This window comes from Pongo abelii, chromosome 10 (assembly GCF_028885655.2).
Source record: "Pongo abelii isolate AG06213 chromosome 10, NHGRI_mPonAbe1-v2.0_pri, whole genome shotgun sequence".
In the NCBI taxonomy this organism is placed as follows: domain Eukaryota; kingdom Metazoa; phylum Chordata; class Mammalia; order Primates; family Hominidae; genus Pongo; species Pongo abelii.
This window is the reverse complement of record NC_071995.2, coordinates 74,530,277-74,549,987: the sequence shown is the minus strand read 5'-3', so window position 1 is coordinate 74,549,987 and position 19,711 is coordinate 74,530,277. Positions and strand designations below refer to the sequence as shown.

The 19,711-nt window shown below is 35.1% G+C and overlaps 1 protein-coding gene across 8 annotated transcripts in view; it reads left to right on the top strand.

Annotated features, from left to right (window-relative positions):
* Positions 1 to 19,711, top strand: part of OSBPL8 (oxysterol binding protein like 8) — a 215,296-nt gene that overhangs the window by 163,107 nt on the left and 32,478 nt on the right. For all 8 annotated transcript variants that reach the window (XM_009248048.4, XM_009248045.4, XM_054526369.2 and 5 more), the window contains 8 exon segments: positions 112 to 315; positions 3,303 to 3,387; positions 5,740 to 5,911; positions 7,841 to 8,078; positions 8,670 to 8,854; positions 11,843 to 11,924; positions 12,231 to 12,329; positions 14,143 to 14,239. In XM_009248048.4, the coding sequence (XP_009246323.1) occupies positions 112 to 315; positions 3,303 to 3,387; positions 5,740 to 5,911; positions 7,841 to 8,078; positions 8,670 to 8,854; positions 11,843 to 11,924; positions 12,231 to 12,329; positions 14,143 to 14,239 (1,162 nt within the window).

Below are 19,711 nucleotides of genomic sequence, written 5' to 3'. Positions count from 1 at the left end.
TAAAGTGTACGTGTTATGGAAATTTTAAATTAAAACATCTTATTTGCAGTTTTTTGGTTTGGACCTTGGAGAACAGATCTTCCTTTTTAAAATAAATTTATCTTTCTGTAGATTCGTGGTACTCTAAAGAGCTGGACCAAGTTATGGTGTGTGTTGAAACCTGGGGTGCTACTGATCTATAAAACCCAAAAAAATGGTCAGTGGGTAGGAACAGTTCTTCTGAATGCCTGTGAAATCATTGAACGTCCATCAAAAAAGGATGGCTTTTGTTTCAAACTTTTCCATCCTTTGGAGCAATCTATTTGGGCAGTGAAGGTATGTAAGCCCTTGTTATATAGGTGAAAGGTAAAGATGATAATCCATGAATAGAACTGAGATACATCAATCAAATGAGTTTAGTCCTCTGCCAGGACTTATAAATCTGTTCTGCTTTCCAGTGCATTATTCCCCATTCTGCCTGTACCCACAACAAAATGTGCACCAAAAAGCTTTACCTTTGAGGTCTAACTTTTTATATTTCATCTTTTTATCTCTTTTGCCCTTGGGGATTCAATTTGTACTATGTTTTTTTCAGTTTGTAATTACTAACTCGGCTTTGTAACATTGTATTATATTTATTGTTGTTGGTTTTTTTTTCCCACCCACCTCCCCCCTCTCCCGCCGCCCCGCCGCCCGTGATTTTTCTCTTTGTCAAAATGGTGAATAGGATTACCTGGAACAGAAACTGCCATTTATTTTTGTGGTCTTTCCTGTAGTGATGTAAAGGTGTGATGGGAAGCCTATAAGCAGAAGCAGTCTTTCTTACTCTTAAAAAAAAATTTTTTTTAATTACTTACTCTTGAGAAAGAGGCAGGTTTCTTTAAAGATGAAGCATTAATGTTTTTTATAACTGAAAAGCATTACAGTGGCTGGGTGCAGTGGCTCATTCCTGTAATCCCAGCACTTTGGTAGGCCAGGGCAGTTGGATCACTTGAGCTCAGGAGTTCGAGACCAGCCTGGGCAACATAGCGAAACCCCGTCTCTACAAAAAATACAAAAATTAGCCGAGTATGGTGGCATGTACCTGTAGTCCCAGCTATTCAGGAGTCTGTGGTGGGAGGATCACTTAAGCTTGGGAGGTCGAGGAGGCTTCAGTGAGCCATGAGCATGCCACGCACTTCAGCCTGGGCAACAGAACAAGACCCTGTCTCAAAAAAACAAACAAGCATTATACTAACTGAATAAATGAATCAAGTTTAAGTGGTTTTGTGTATGTATGTGTGTGTTTTTAGGCAAGGTTTTACTGTCACCTAGGCTGGACTGCAGTAGCATGATCATTGCTCACTGCAGCCTCAACCTCCCATGCTTAAGCAGTTCTCCCACCACAGCCCCCCAAGTAGCTAGGACCACAGGCACATACCACCATGCTCAGCTAATTTTTTAAAACCTGTTTTGTAGAGATGGGGTCTTTCTGTGTTGCCCAGGCTGGTCTTGAATTCCTGGGCCCTCCTGCCTCAGCCTCCCAAAGTGCTGGGATTACAGATGTGACCCACCATGCCTAGCCTAGTTTAAGTTTTTACAAAATGATCATTGCTTTAGTTTCTAAGAAGGCCAGTTATCTTAGAATAAAGAAGTTAGAATTTCTCCTTTAGGGGAAACCACCTAATTGAGATTACGGTTAACTAAAAGTAGCTTAATCCTTTTTTCTTGGGCGGGGAGGGTATTGCTTAATAACGTAATACACATACACCTAGGAAAAGACTTGGACTTTTTAATCGTTATTTCAGTAGTCTGGAGTCACAGCGAGAATAAATTTGGGATTACCGAGTTAGTTCCATTCTGAGGTTAGGTACTTCCTGCAGGGGTAAGAATTTAACCCCCCGAACCTCTGACATTTATATATTAAGCGATTCTCAAGCGGAGAAAATGACTTTCAAAACCTTTTTAAACAACAAAAAATATATACATATAAAAACATATATATAAATACCATATATACACATATACAAAAATACCATATATACACACATATATGTGTGTGTATATATATAGTATTCTACTACTCTTAGGAATTGCAAGCATTAAAATAAATTTTTAAGCCATTATATTAATGATTTTAATGTCAAATTTATAATATTTAATTCTTAATATTGGAAGAAGAGAGAAATCTGTATAATTGTATAAATACTTCCCACAAGCAAAACCTACTTAGGATATTGTTTAAATATTTTAGAAGCCAGTGTTTGTGATTAAGAAATAGTAACAGCTATGAGTTCTTTGTGTCAGGTCCTTGAATATTTTACATGAAATCATTTATTTAATTCTCATACCTATAAGGAGGATACAGTTTCTTCCCATTATACACATAAAGAGATTGAACCCTGTTTTTCTAGCACGGAGCCATGATTGAAACCCAGGCAGTCTGATTCCATGTCCCACTATATACTGGTTTTAGGAACTGACCCATAAATTGTAAAGCTATTTGAAAATGCACAATATTACAGTATTTGTTAAAGCCATATTAATTTTTTTTCTGTTTTCATTTTGAATCTACATCTTTACTTTCTAACGTTTTATGCTTTTTGGAAATTTATTTTGTTTTTTGACCTGATAATTTTAAAGAACCCTTTGAAAACAACTTAAAAATTATGCTTTTGTATCAAAATTATACTTTAAATTCAGTACTTAGTTTCCTCTCCAGATTCGTGTCTACCTAAGTTTAGCATTGGTGATACTAATTAGTGTTAGTATTGTATACTTCTAAAACAAACAACCCTAGCCAACAACAACAACAGAATTTCTTTTTCTTTCATGTTTCTGGAAAAATAAAATCAGCTTATATAGTTGGTGTTTAAAAACAGGTGTATGTCGTTGGTTATAAAGTGGAGATTTATTTTTCCCTAGACCCAGTTAAAATTCATTCCTCTTTTTTTAAAATTATAATTCTATTTCCACATGCTTTCTTTAGCCTTCTAGAAATTTAGTATTTCTTATCTCATTAGTTGTATCCATGGGATGGACATTTTAAAATTTGGTTTAATATGGTAAACTTTAGGTTCTCTTTAGTATGTAAGCAATATGTAGAGATAATATTTAAGTGATAATTCATTTGTTCAGTTTGCTGCTAAGGAGATATATTTGTTAGAAAATTTTTCTTAATACTTAACATTTGCATTCTTAAGAATGATTAAATTAAAGCTCGTTTGCTTTTAGATTATAATCCATACCTGATTTAGATTATTACAGATAATATTGGATAGTATAAAGTTGAGATCTCGTAATACTTACTCTATACCATTTATTTTGTTTATTTTGTTATTAAGGGTCCAAAAGGTGAAGCGGTTGGATCCATTACTCAACCCTTACCTAGCAGTTATTTGATCATCCGAGCTACTTCAGAGTCAGATGGTAAGTATAGTTTTTGATGGATTGGATTTTGGTCTTCATTTTTAAGAGTTTTTTTTATGCCACTTTGTATTATTCTGGGGAAATATATTTTTAGTATGGCATTTGCAGCAGAAGCATGGTAATCATAAATTGTTTTGAATGCTAAATATATGAGTAACTTAATAGACAAAAATCTGATAGAAAGGAAGCATTGTGTGATTTACTGAAGAGTTAGCAGTTCAGAGTTTTCTTCATCCTCCATGGACATATTAACACCTTTTTATTTGTTAGTGGTCTTTATGGTACTCTTAAAGATACATTTAATACTTTTTATATTTTACTACTAAATGTTACCATTTATGAGACATACACATTGTTTTGGTTTTGTTTTTTTTTTTTACATAAGACATTCGAGTACAACCTTTTTTATTCCTCCTTTAACACTTAATTCATGAAGCAAATATGGAGAGAGAAAAACTTAAATGATATCAGGGTAACTTTAAAATCTTAATAATTAATAACGGATTTTGTCCTCACTTTCATGCTTTCATGTTCCATAGTTTAGACAAGGTTGGTATAGGGAATCTTCTAACCTTCCAAAGTTTACTTTTATCTGATTTTTGTTTTGTTTTGTTTTGTTTTTGTTTTTGTTTTTGAGATGGAGTCTCGCTCTGTTGCCAGGCTGGAGTGCAGTGGCACGATCTCAGCTCACTGCAACCTCTGACTCCCTGGTATAAGCGATTCTCCTGCCTCAAGCCTCCCGGATAGCTGGGATTACAGGCACACGCCACCACGCCCAGCTAATTTTTGTATTTTTAGTAGAGACGGGGTTTCACCATGTTGGCCAGATGGTCTCACACTCTTGACCTCATGATTTGCTTGCCTCGGCCTCCCAAAGTGCTGGGATTACAGGCGTGAGCCATCGCACCTGGCCTCATGAGCCATCGCACCTGGCCTCAGATGATTTTTTTTTTTTTTTTTTTTTTTTGAGACGGAGTCTTGCTCTGTCGCCCAGGCTGGAGTGCAGTGGTGCGATCTCGGCTCACTGCAAGCTCCGCCTCCCGGGTTCACGCCATTCTCCTGCCTCAGCCTCCCGAGTAGCTGGGACTACAGGTGCCTGCCACTACGCCCAGCTAATTTTTTTGTATTTTCAGTAGAGACGGGGTTTCACCATGTTAGCCAGGATGGTCTTGATCTCCTGACCTCGTGATCTGCCCGCCTCGGCCTCCCAAAGTGCTGAGATTACAGGCGTGAGCCACCGCGCCCAGCCGATGATTTTTTTTAAATTAAAATTTAGGTATGAGCTTTCAATATGAAGATGCTTTACTTGGCTGATATTCCCAGCAAATCTTGAAGTGATATATATGAAAATTAAGAGCCCTAAACAAATATAAATGAAAAGTTTTCTGCTAGTTCACTTTTAAATTTTTACTTAAAAAATCTAGTAATGTTTCTCTTAACTAATATGGCAGTTAATGGTAGCATTATATAGGCATTTTCCTGACTTAAAAAGTTTCATACATACAAGTAGAATGGTTGTTAATCTTGAGGATAGACCTCCTATTAACAAAAACAGTTACTTCAGATAGTTTGTTTATAGTAGAATCATAAATCCTTAAGTATATTTTATGTACCTTGCTTGATACCTTCAAATTATACTGCATGTTAATGTTCTAAGATTTGAAAAATAAAGTATGTTTATTTTAGATTGGGTATAGTTTCTAATGCATGCTGTATACTATTCATTTATCAGTGGTTTCTAGCTGCTTAGTATGTGAAAAGCATTTGAAAAACTGAAAGATTTCGTTAAGAAATTGTAGCAAGATGTTATGTTCAGATTAACTTTTCCAGTGCATGTTTCTCAAAGAAGTAGGGACATGGATGAAATTGGAAATCATCATTCTCAGTAAACTATCGCAAGAACAAAAAACCAAACACCGCATATTCTCACTCATAGGTGGGAATTGAACAATGAGAACACATGGACACAGGAAGGGGAACATCACACTTCGGGGACTGTTGTGGGGTCGGGGGAGTGGGGAGGGATAGCATTGGGAGAGATACCTAATGCTAGATGACGAGTTGGTGGGTGCAGCGCACCAGCATGGCACATGTATACATATGTAACTTACCTGCATGTTGTGCACATGTACCATAGAGCCTAAAGTATTATAATAATAATAATAATAATAATAATAATAAAAAAGAAAAAAGAGAAAAAAAATTAAAAGAAGAAAAAAAATAAAAAAATAAAATAAAATCTTACTCATGGCAATAAAAAAAAAAAGAAATAGTGGTAACAGGGTAAGTTAAGATGCATGCTAGTTTCATAGTTTTAAAAATTATACTGCTTATGAATCTGTGTTCTTTTAGGAAGGTGCTGGATGGATGCTTTGGAGTTGGCTTTGAAATGTTCTAGTCTTCTTAAACGTACAATGATCAGAGAAGGAAAGGAACATGACCTGAGCGTTTCATCAGATAGCACACATGTGACTTTCTATGGCTTACTACGTGCTAACAATCTCCACAGTGGTGATAACTTCCAGTAAGTAGATATTGCCATTGAGTTGGTAATGTTTCAGAGACCATACTGTTCACAAAATTAGTTGGCAGGCCTAGAATTTTAGTAGTGTATCTAGGACTGAAATTTGCATATCTTCCCATTATATGGCCTAAGAACTGGCTTAAAATTCGTTTAGCTGCTATAATCAGGTGTAGAAATGTATTTCCTTGATTCCAGCCAACGTGATTTACTTTATCTTTCCCAAATATAGCCATGCTAATTATTCACCTTGTCTGTGCATGATGTCCCTTCTATTAAGAATGATTTCTGCCTACTCCTCCTTGCTCTTTTCTCCTGTCTATATATTCTTCAAGATCAGTCTCAAATATTACATCATGTGTGAAACCTTATAACTATGAGACATAATCTGTCTTTCTATAGAGTAACATGTTTTTAGTAATGGCACTGGACTTACTCTACCTGGTATTTGTGAAATTCGTTTATGTCCTGTTTGGAGTGGAACTGTATCCTATTTGTGGTTTTATTCCCTGAAGCATTTATTGTAGTTAACACTAAAAAAGCATTTCTCCAAGGAAACTGGGCAGTAGTGCAAAGACTTTCTTGAGATTCAGGTCTTTTTGTTGCTTTGCAGGAAAAACGTTAGACTTTTCTATTTCCTCCCTTTCCCCATCCCTTGGCTTCTGCTCTATAGCCACTTTCATCAGCATTGAAGTTGCTCTTCTCAAAGTTAGACTGCTATTCTCCTCTTCTTCATATAGCCTGATTTAGACATTTCTTCTTTATCATTTTGCCTGGTTTTTTTTTTTTTCTGTCTGTATTACTTTAAAAAATTTTTTAGAGCCAGGGTCTCACTCTGTTGCCCAGGCTGCAGTGCAGTGGCACAATCATAGCTCACTGTAACCTGGAACTCCTGGGCTCAAGCCATCTTCCGGTCGCAACCTGCCCAGTAGCAAGAACTACAGGCCTGTATTTTCACACTGGGCTGGCTGGCTGGCTTATCTATTTATTTATTTATTGAGACATAGTCTCACTATGTTGCTCAGGTTTTTTTTGTTTTTTTTTTTCCTTTTTTTCCCCCACTCTCTTTAAAATCTCCATTACCTGACCTTCTATGTTATTTCTTTGCATACCTACGATCTGGAGCTTTATCTTAATCCCAAGTACCTAGTGCCTGAATGAGATAGGATGGAATGGGGTGGGCTATTGATAGAGGAATGGGTATTTGTTGGAACCTCTTTCCAAGACTTTCCCCCTTTTGTACAGATTATTTACCCTAATCACTTTAAGTGAGAATAGGGTAGATTAAGAAAAACTTACTTGATTTTAGTCCATAGGTTAATTTCCTTCAGCTGAAATTTTCATTTTTAATTCTGTCTGGATTTGGCTCAGGATTAAACCTTTCAGACGAATAGAATTTAATATAATTGTTTATCATTTACCATTTTCATATATTTTTCTTGGACTCATGTGAGGTGACTTTGGAAACCTTCATATACAGGTGGAAAGTCATAATTTATTTGAGTTCAGTTGAGAATCTGATTATCTGGACCTGCATTTTTTCTTCATACCATAAGTGACAGTGAGATTGATGCAAGTGATGCTGTTTGAAAAACTAAGAAGAATATCTAACAAGTAGTCTAAAATCTTGGTTTTGGAGGATTTTAGCCCAAAGTGGTAGAGGGGCAAAGAGCTCAGAGTGTCATCTTTTTGCATTTCTCCGGGTTTTTAATTTTTCTATGCCTCTGTTTACTAATCTGTAAAATGAGAATAATAATACTACCTATCTCATAGGGTTATTTTGAAGATTAAGTGAATTAACACTATGTAAAACACTTAGAACACTGTCTGGCACATAGTAGATTCTCAATAAATGTTGTATGTAATTATTATTTATGAATTGAGCATTCTTAACATCCTTTATTCTTCCTCCTAAAAATTATTTCCCTTAAGGTTAAATGATAGTGAAATTGAACGACAACATTTTAAGGACCAAGATATGTATTCTGATAAATCTGATAAAGAAAATGATCAAGAACATGATGAGTCTGATAATGAGGTGATGGGGAAAAGTGAAGAAAGTGACACAGATACATCAGAAAGACAAGATGACTCATATATCGAACCTGAGCCTGTTGAGCCTTTAAAGGAGACTACCTACACTGAACAGAGCCATGAAGAACTTGGAGAGGTAAAAGTCTGCTATTTTTAGAGATTCTGGATTTTCATATTCTTGGGAATTCTTAAATGAAATTGAAGATATTATTTGCTTGATCTATGGCCTATTTTTCTGTGATAGAATGTGATATTTTAAAAGTTGCATGCATATGAAATATATTAGGATTTACAAACAACTAAACACATATACTCACATAAATACCAATATAGTCTATTAAATTTAAAGTTTACATTTTCTTCAAACTTGATTTTGAAGTAGGATATTGCTTGATGTCGTTGCCAGGTGCAAAGTTGCAAGGAAACATGAGTTTATAACTTTGTTATTGCCAGTGCATCATAGAAGTAAATGTAGTATAAAATAATAGGCTATAATATTTTTGTAGTGGATCTCTTGTATATATTGTTCACTTTGATGTCTTTTTCAGCTACCCTTTTTTACCTAAGTTTCATAGCTATAGATTTTATTTATTATTTTTTGTTTCCACGTTTAAAGAATGCTTGGAGTAGTCCTGAAAAGAGTTCATATTTTCAACATTAGCTGGCTTGTTTACATATCTGTCTGAAATAAATATAATGTTTTGGTAATTTTCATTAATTGATACAGGCAGGTGAGGCTTCTCAAACAGAAACTGTATCTGAAGAAAATAAAAGCCTTATCTGGACACTATTGAAACAAGTCCGTCCTGGCATGGACCTATCCAAGGTGGTTCTGCCTACATTTATTTTGGAACCCCGTTCTTTCCTGGATAAACTTTCAGATTACTACTATCATGCAGATTTCCTATCTGAGTAAGTAGATTCTTATTTCTTAAAATAGACAATACTTCATGATTTTAGAAATTCTCAAGAATGCTATTTTCAATTATCGTTCGTTTCCAAAATCACGCTCTAATGAGACAACACTCTCTGTTCTCTACCACTTCTGTGGTTGACCCTTAGTAAGAAGCGTATTTAATACTTTGCTATAATGTTGCCATTTATGAAGTTAAATTGAGATATCAGAAAGCTTGAGGAAAACAAGAATTCTACCCTTTACTCAACAACACTGCTGTTATAGGCTCCTTAACCTCAGTTCACTAACCTAACACAGAGAGAGAGGTGATGGGCATCATTTGTTCTCCTCTACAAAAGCCCTTGTTCAGTCCCATCCTGGGGCGTCTGTTTTTGCTCATACTTGTCTGTCTGCATGCTTGTGAGGTATGTACAGCTTACCAGAACTAGAATGCCCTGCCAGTTGCTAGCTTTTGGAACAAATCCTTATTTTCTTTGCTTTTCTTCTGAAGCTGCCAGCTGATCCTGGGTGTTATTTTTGAAGAAGTCACACCTAAAGGAGGCAGAGGAGGTGCTATCCACCTCTGTCCCAGCAATTTCTTGGAAAACCAGTAAACTTTGCAAGGAACAGCAACTTTGTGTCCATGCTTCCAATTCTTACCTGCTGCCCCTATTCAGCAATAATGGTGTTTCAAGGCACTGTGCTTTCTGTGCCACTGATATCTGGCCCTGCGACCTGATTTTTAGAATATTTATCAAGACTTATTTTCAGTTTTTGTCTGTAAATGGCATGAGCGAACATTGAAAAAAAATAAAAAGCTGAGTCAAAAGATAATTGGTAAACTGGGAAATTTTTGCAAATTTCATCATAGACAAAATGTTAACCTCCCTAAAAAAAGCTCTTAAAAATTGAATGAAAATGATTCTATAGAAAAGGAAACTTGTAGAAAAAGGAGTGGAAGAAATTACTGGGCAGTTGGAAAATGAAGAAATAGGAACAGTCCTTAAACATGTAAAAACCTCATGCAAAATAAGGAAAATGTACATTTGAATTATAGTAAGTTATTGTTGTTTATCCACCACATTGACAAAAAGTCAAAAAGCTTTTCTATCCTAGTTCTAATATCTTCTGCACTTTTATCTGTCTAGAAATTCATTTCTCTCAGAATGTAAGGCAAATTCCTGTGAATCACAAGATTTTCTTGAGAGATGCCCCCTGTCTCAAATAGAAAGATTGTACTTTTCTGTCATTACACACTGTTGCCAAGATTCCGTTGGCAACCAGGGACTATCATACACCACCGTGGGCAGTGCAGACTAGCACAGCATCCTGAAGGTAATCTGGCAGTATTTACCAAAAGTATGGGTGCATTCATCATTTGATCCACTAATCTCACTTCTCGGAATAACTCCTACAGATATAATGCCACATATACAGAATGGCATATATACAAGATTGTTGCAGCATGGTTTGTAATAATAAAACATTAGATATAACTCCAGTGTCCAGCAGAGTGTACTGGTTAAACAATGTGTGACACATCCACCCATATAAGGAAGAATTCCATAAACTGATCTGGAGGGACCTCCAGAATTGTGTATGAAAAAAGCAAGGTGTACAGAAGAGTATGTATAGTTTGCAACTCTTTTTTAAGAAAAACAAGACTGTTTATTTATATATGCTTGTTTATGCCTAAAGAAAACTTGAAGCTTTTTTAAAAAGTTACCTGTAGAAGGTAAGTAGGAACAGTGTGGAGAGATGGGGCAGTAACAAGACATGTGTACCTCTTTATATTGCTTTGACTTTTGAACTATATATATTTAATTTTAAAATAAAATTGCATAGTAAGGGAATTTAAACCAAGATGGAAAGAGAGCAATCAGAGGGTTGTTACTCCAGAAAAGCACAAGCTTTCAACTTAGCACGATTGTCAATAAGCCTAGGTCTGTGCTCTTCTGTCTCACATCTCATCTTAAAACATCACCACATTGGACTGTTAGACATGCTTGTGAAACGTAAATGCCTTTTTGTAAATAAGGGCATAGTAGCTACATTACAAACAGAAAACAACAATAACAAAATCAACTTCTCAGTAAAATATACTTCAGACATACACAATCAGGTTTTTGCAATGATTGCAACAACAGCAGAATTGTATGGGGGGGCAGCTGAGTCATGGCTCCTACAAATTTCTTCTTTAAAATGAAAATTACTCTTTGATTATCCATTATTCTGGTTGAGTTTTTATTAATTCTGGAAAATCAGTTGATAGCACACAAGAGCAGGTTGAAGAATAAAAATAGGTTAAAACCTTCCGTATTGATTTAATTATTTTGACTCTGCATCATATTTGTAATTTGAAACTTCTGTGTTTTGTACTAAGGACTGCATACCCATAAAATCCTATATTTAGATAGGTACGTTGCACAAAAGAGGCCATCGTCAACCTATGTCCTCCCCTCCATGTACTACAGCATCCACCAGTTTACCATTGATCTCCTCTAACATCAACAACTGAGAATGGACTCAACCAAGTAAATATTGGTCCTTCAGTGACATATGAGGCTGAAGACTTCTAACAAAATTGTTAATGAGGCTGCTTGGCCACTGCCTAACATTGCAAATGCTAGAAATCACACAGTGCCTGAATCCAAAATCCATGTTTATTTTTTTCAATCGCAATTTTCACAGAGCCCCTAACAACAGCTCAGGTTCTGCAGAATCCCAGTTCAGAAACCTTGGTTTGGAGAGTTTCCAAAAACTACTTTAGCAAAGACCCAGGCAGTGTATCAAAGAATAGGAAAATGGGGGAAAATGTGACCAGGTTAAGAAAAACAGAAATTGATTTACATGGTTGAAAATTGATTACATGGTTGTTTTGTCATCCATTTAAAATAAGAATTATGTTTTCCAATCATGTTTCATACTCGGTTATTGGTTAATAAATGTGAGAGAGAATTTGTGATACATTTTTTAAAATTTTTGTTTACCGTTTTGTGTTTTAGGGCAGCTCTTGAAGAAAATCCTTATTTCCGTTTGAAGAAAGTAGTGAAATGGTATTTGTCAGGATTCTATAAAAAGCCAAAGGTAATAATGTTTGTTTATATTTTATTGTCTTTAGTGTTTTATGAATTCTTTATATTTTATGTAATCTGTAGATTGTTAACAGTTACATTACTGGGCTTCTTTGACTTAGCAAAATTGCAACATACCTGATCATTTAGACCTGTATTATGATTGAAGTAATTTAATTTTATTTAATGTAAATTTTATTTACTTTGAAATTTTATAAGGATGGTTCCCAGATAGTACAGTTAAACCCATTTTGACTAGTTTAAACTATTTTGAATCCTTTGTATTTGTAATTTGAAATTGCATTTTTTTTTTAACCAGGGACTGAAGAAACCTTATAATCCTATACTTGGCGAGACTTTCCGCTGTTTATGGATTCATCCCAGAACAAACAGCAAAACTTTTTATATTGCTGAACAGGTATTAGAAATGCATGTATGGAAACAAAACCGATCTAGAAGTTATTGGAATATTTTTATAGAAAATATTTACCCAGTAAACTCAATATTATTTAGCCTTTCTTATTTGTGAACATTTGGTAAACATTTAACCTTTTAGTATTAAATACTACTAAAGTACTACTAAATATCATATTCATAGGTATTATTATTACAGTCATGGAATCCTTTGACCAAAAATAAATCTTTATTTTTCCTTTGCTATGCCCCCTGCCCTTTTTTTAATTTTTTTTTTTTTTTGGCCCAGCTCATATTTCCTAAACAACTTTAGATCATACTCAAAATTATTCAGTGGTGTGGCATTCATTTGTCTGGCATTCAAAGTCCTCTATATCTTTTCCAAATGTATCTCAAATTAATACCTTTCTAGCTCTCCACAGTAGTCAAACCTGTGCAGTTCATGACTAGGTAACCTGATCTAGCACTTTCTTTCCTCATTTTTAAATTTAATTCTCGCACTCCAGTATTTCTTCTTAGCTATTCTTTATCTAAACAAACCCTGACCCGCTTATCCTTCGTGATGCACATGACTGCAGCTCCCAGTGATTTTTCTCTTCTCAAACTTCTGTATTGTTTTTTGTGATTATTTTAACATTTGTATCCTTCACCTTTTTACAGAATATTTATTTTCCTAATTGAATTGTTAGCTTCTTTAATTCCCTCTTCTCCCCTATGATACCTCTCTTTTTGTTGTATACAGACAGAAAATATTTTAGTTTTTAAACTTTCATTAATTTGAACTCATATACATCCATAATCATGATTTTCAGTCTTCTGTCTACATAAACTTGAGGAATACGACATTCTCTTTCAATAACAGTGGCTCCTTATTATGGTAATTCTCACTTTGAGTGTAAGGAGAATGAAAAGACCGTGTGTTCTTTGAAAAACCTTCTTCTCCTAGAGGTTTTGATAACCCCCTCAAGTCAAAACCACTTATCTATATTAATTTTTAAAAACTCAATGATTTAATTCTTCATGAAATTAAGAAGCTTGAAATGCTGATTTTAGTTTGTCTCATGTAAGAGAACGTTAGAGGTAAATATATTGTTGAAGGCATTAGATTATTAAATAACATGTTTTTTGTTTTTGTTTCCTATAGTCATTCAGTAATCCATATGAAGACTAATCACTGTATTAGTTATCCATTGCTGTCTAAAAAATTAGTGCCAAAACTGAATGGGTTAAAGCAGTATTTATTATCTCATATGATGAGGTTCAGGAATCTGAGAGCTGCTTAGCTGGGTGGTTCCTGCTCAGGATCTCTAACGAGCTTGCAGTCAAACTGTCAGCCAGCTTTGCAGTCATCTACAGGCTTGACTGGGCTGGAAGATTCACGTCCAGGTTCATCACCTGGCTGTTGACAGAAGAACTCAGTTCCTCACCGCATAGGCCTCTCTGTAGGGTTTTTCACAATCTCAAAGCTGGCTTTTCAGAACTAATGATTGAGAGACAGGCAGAGAGACAGCCCCCAGCATGGACGGTGCTTTGTAACCTAATCTCAGAAGTTACATAGTGTCACTTCCACACAAACCAACTTCAGTACAGTATAAGAGGGGCCTATGTGACTACCAGGAGGGTGGGTCTCATTAGGAGACAGGAGGCTGGTTACTATAACCATCAATATTTAATTTTACTACTTATTAAATGTTTTTTCTTACTCATTATAAGACTTGAACTTTTGATAATGGCACAATAATATGCTTATCTTTTTATATTTTATATAAACATGTTTTTATATTTTATATATGCATGTTTTTTCTTATGTTTAATAGGTGTCCCATCATCCACCAATATCTGCCTTTTATGTTAGTAATCGAAAAGATGGATTTTGCCTTAGTGGTAGTATCCTGGCTAAGTCCAAGTTTTATGGTGAGTTTTTCCATCCCAACTTGCACCCTCTCCTGGGAGGTATTATTTTCTGGTGAGCTTTTATTTAGGCAATGTCATGGGCTGTTTTCAACAAGGAGTTTGTCATTTTAAGTATCATCTTTCCTTGAATAATGGCTTTTTTCTGCCCTCTCATAAATAAAGGTGTGGCTTATGTATTCATCACATATATGTAAATATATCACAAACATTACTTACGAAAAGACAGAATGATTGCCCATCATAGCCCTTTAGTGCATAAAGTGTTTCTTTTGCCTTTAGTCTGGCCAGTTTTTTGTGTTTCATCTCAGTGTATCTAAGGGATTAGTCTTTCTATTTTAGTCTTTGAACAGAGAGGAAGAATCCAAGTATGGTTACGATACCTGGCCCAGGGTCTATCAGTAAATATGTTTAACTTTGGACTAAATAACATACCAAAAAAACTGTTTGCAAGTACAAGGGAAAATAGAGAAATGGTTACAGTAGGAAACATTAATATAAAAACTTTGACAGTTCAAACAAATCATTGCCAAAGCTATATACCAGTAAAACATATATAACCTTAAAATGCTTTTATATGGTTTTAAAAAATATTTAAATGAAGAAGAACAGTTAAATTTCAACCAAAGAATTTTAAACCTGAGTGAAAAAAATCGTTATAATAAAAAAGGAAAAATAAAGTATGTAAACAGAAATCCAAGGTCTGGTTACCTGAGCGTGTGGTGAGCCATAGTTAAGTCTGCGACAGGGATATCTAAGAGTAGTTTTTGATCAGGAACCTGGTGTGTATTGTTATATTTCTTCCAGGTGTCTTTTATTTCCCTTGATGTTCGTTTTGGGTTTTTTTCTTTTTTTTTTTTTTAACCTTGTTTTGTTTAAGATGGTGATTGCTTGTTTTTTTCCCCTTAAGTTTATATATATTTCATATTTGATATATTTCTTACCTACTTCACCTTTCATGCCTCCATTCTTCTACCCTAACTATAGTATAAATGGCTTTTCTGAGTGTGTGTTCTACCCTTATAGAAATTTTTATTGAGTATGAGGTGCATAGCTCACTTTCTGGGATTACTTCATCAGTGGGCCTTTTTTCTGTGTTATAGTACAATTTATATACATCAGAGCTATCTGTTCCTTTATAATTTGAAAGAATCTATTAAATCCAGAATGAATTTAAGATCGTCAGAATTGGTAAACATATGGGTAAATTCAAAAGACATTTTTTCTTATTTTTTCCTTTTAATACATGTAACCATTCAAAACAGAAAGGTCAGCATTATCTTGTGAGTTTTATAACATATGCAGATTTAACACATGTAACTACAGTACACAACCCTGGAAGAGAATGGACCTAGAGATAGCAAAATTTTCTATTCTATATAAAGTGGTAAAAGATTAACTGTGAGTGCAATGGCACAATCTCGGCTCACTGCAACCTCTGCCTCCTGGGTTCAAGCGATTCTCGTGCCTCAGCCTCCCAAGTACCTGGGATTACAGGTGCCCACCACCACACCCAGCTAATTTTTGTATTTTTAGTAGAGATGGGGTTTCACCATGTTGGTCAGGCTGGTGTCGAACTCCTGACCTCGAGTGATCCACCCGCCTCAGCCTCCCAAAGTGCTGGGATACAGGCGTGAGCCACTGCACCCAGCCGACTGTGACATTTTAAAGATAAATATTGTAATCCCTAAAGCAGTGGTTCTCCTCAGGAGACATTTGGCAATGTCTGAAGACATTTTGGGTTCTCACAGTTGGGAGATCCAGTAGGTAGATGCCAGGAATGCTGCTAAACATCTGCAATGCACAGGACAACCCCCTACAATAAATAATTATCCAGTCCCCTAAATGTCAGTAGTGCTACCACTGAGAAGCCGTACACTAGAGCAAACACACACACACACACACAAAGAAAAATAGCCACCAAAAAGTATAGGTAAAAAGTCAGTAAGAAAATTAAAATGAAATTCTTTAAAAAATTTAAACAATAATTTAAATAATGTATAAAAGAAACAGGAAAGCCCAATCAAGGAACAAAAATCAGAGGGGACAGATAGAAAACACATAGCAAAATGATAGACTAAAACCCAATAATATGGTTGTATCAGTCTTAATGGCCCAAATAATCTCATTTAAAGACAGTGATTATCAGATTAGCTAAAACAGCAAGGACCAACATACCTTAAATGTAGACACACAAATAGGTTGAAAGTAAATGGAAAGTAGGCCGCGCATGGTGGCTCAGGCCTGTAATCCCAGCACTTCGGGAGACCAAGGTGGGTGGATCACCTGAGGTCAGGAGTTCGATACTAGCCGGGCCAAAATGGTGAAACCCTGTCTCTACTAAAAATACAAAAATTAGCTGGGCATGGTGGTGTACACCTGTAATCCCAGCTACTTGGAGTGCTAAGGCAGGAGAATCACTTGAACCTGGGAGGCAGAGGTTGCAATGAGCTGAGATCACGCCACTGCACTCCAGCCTGGGCAACAAGAGCAAGACTCTGTCTCAAAAAAGGAGAAAAAAAAGAAAGTAAATGGAAAGTAAAAGTTAAAAGCTAAACTATGCAAGTATTAAGTACAAGTAGGATTGAGTGAGTATATTAATAAAATAGATTTCAAAACAAAAAGTGTTAATAGAGATAAAGAACATTTCATAATGAAATAAAAAAGTTCAGTACGTCAGGATAACATAATAATCATGAATGCCTGTGTACCTAATCACAGAACTTCAATGAAGCAAAAATAGACAGAATTAAAAGAGACAGAAATTTGAAATGGACAAATTTCTTAAGAGACACAAATTACCACAGCTGACCCAATAAGCAGTGTAAAATTGTAATAGCCTTATATCAGATAAATTGATTTAGTAATTTAAAATCTTTCTTCAAGGATATACACCAGGCCCAGATGTCTTGAGTTCTTCTAAAGATTTAAGGCAGAAATAACAGTTCTACACAATTTTTGGCAGAAATAGAAGAAGCAATAACACTCCTCAGATCATTTTATGAGGCCAGGATTATCCTGATCCCCAAACCAGAGATTACAAGAAAATAAACTGCAGATCTAATATCCTTTATGAATATACATGTAAAAATTCTTAAGTAGTAACAAATCAACATATAGGAAGAATAATATATGGACATATATATATAAATAAAGGTATCATGATCAGTATATTAAAAGAATAATATATCATGATGAAATGGATTTTATCTCAGGAATACGAGGTTGGTTTATCATCTGATAAACAATGTAATTTACCATATTAATAGAACAACAGAGAAGAAAAGTGTGATTTCGATAGATATGAAAAAATGATTTGACAGAATTCAACACCTATTTATTTCTTAGTCCTCAAGGAACTAGGACTAGATTAAAGGCATCTGTGAAAAATATATAGCCAACTTCATACTTTTAAGGTGAAAATTGAATAATTTCTACCTAAGATGAAGAACAAGGCAAGGATGTTTATTCTCATTACTTCTATACAAAATTGTATTAGAGGTCCTAGCCAATGCAGTAGGCAAATTAAAGGGAAAAATAGCATACAGATTGAAAGGAAGAAGATAAGCTATTTATATACCAGATTACATAGAAAATCTTCAAGAATATACAAAAAAAGCTCATACAACTAATAAGTGAATTTAGTAAGGTCTCAAGATGCATGGGCAAAAAAGAAAAATCAGTTGTATTTCTATATACTAGAAATGAATACTTGCAGAGGGATTTTTTTTTTTTTTTTTTTTTTTGAGACAGTGTCTCACTATGTTGCTGGTCTCAAACTCCTGAGCTCAAGGGATCCTCTCACCTCAGCCTCCTGAGTAGCTGGGATTACAGGCACACATCATCATGCCTGGCTCAGAATGAAATTTAAAAACAACTCCAATTATAATAGCATCCAAATAATATATTTAAAAATAAATTTAATAAAAGATGTGTAAGTCCTGTATGCTGAAGACTAAAACATTGCTGAGGAAAATTAAAGAAGATCCAAATAAATGGATAGATAGGCTATGTTTATATATTGAGATATTTAATAGTGGTAAGATAATAGAGCTCCCTTAATTGAGCCATAGACTCTGCAATCCTAATCATAATCTAAGCAGGCTTTTTTGAAGATATTGGCAAGTTGGCTCTCAAATTACGTTGAAAAGTCAAGGACCCAAAACAGCCAAACAATTTTGAAAAAGAACAAGATAGGTCTTTCACTGCCTGATTTTAGTATAAAGCTAAGGTAATCATTACAGTGTGGAATTGACGTAATGGTAGATATATAAATTAATGGGATGGAATAGAGTTCAGATGTAGACCTGTACATATGGTCAAATGTTTTTTGACATGGGAGAAATGATTGTCCATAGTTAAACATAACATTTACCATAAACTCAGAAATTCCACTCCTAGGTATTTACCCATGAAAAATGAAAATAGATGTCTACATAAAGACTTGTACATAAATGTTCTTAAGTATACACAATATTATTCATAACAATCCAGGACTAAACACAACTTAATGACCATCAACTAGTAAGGAAATAATCACAATTACAGAATGCTAACTAGCAATAAAAAGGAATAGAATTCTTATACAACAATGTGGATGAACCTGAAAGACATTGTGCTAATTGAAGGAAGTAAAACACAGCAAGCTACATATTCTATAATGCCATCTGTACAGAATTCTAGAATAGGTAAAGCCAGTGATTTAAAATGGACCATTGGTGTCCTGGGGCTAAGGGAAAGGACTGACTGCTCAGGGGCAAGGAGGAACTTTTTGGGGATAGTGGGAAGTTCTATGTCTTGATTGCGGTGGTGGTTATATGACTCTGCAATTTCCAGAACTCAAATTTCACACTTAAAATGGGTTAGTTACTGTATGTAAATTTATACTTCAGTAAAGCTGAGAATAGAAGGAGAGAAAATGCATACAGGAGAAAACTTAGAAGAAATTACCATAGTATTTTATCGTTGACTGCATTTTGGTGCTTTATATATATTTTTTATTTTTCTAAATTGTCTATAGGATTAATTATAAGCATTTAAAGCTTGAGATTTGTAAGTAATGTGACTTACAGCTAAAAAATAATGGTTTTATTCAAAAAAGAAAATTAGGCTATACAGTGAAACAGTGTTTTATTAAGTATTCTACATGTTTTCTCATTTTCTTATAACTCTCATACAACAGGCTGGGTGCAGTGGCTCATGCCTGTAATCCCAGCACTTTGGGAGGCCAAGGTGGGCAGATCACCCAAGGTCAGGAGTTAAAATCAGCTTGGCCAACATGGGGAAACCCTGTCTCTACTACAAATATAAAAATTAGCTGGGTATGGTGGTGCACACCTGTAATCCCAGCCACTCAGGAGGCTGAGACAGGAGAATTGCTGAACCCTGGAGGTGGAGATTGCAGTGAGTCGAGATCACTCCACTGCACTCCAGCCTGGGCAACAGAGTGACAGAGACTCCATCTCAAAAAAAAAA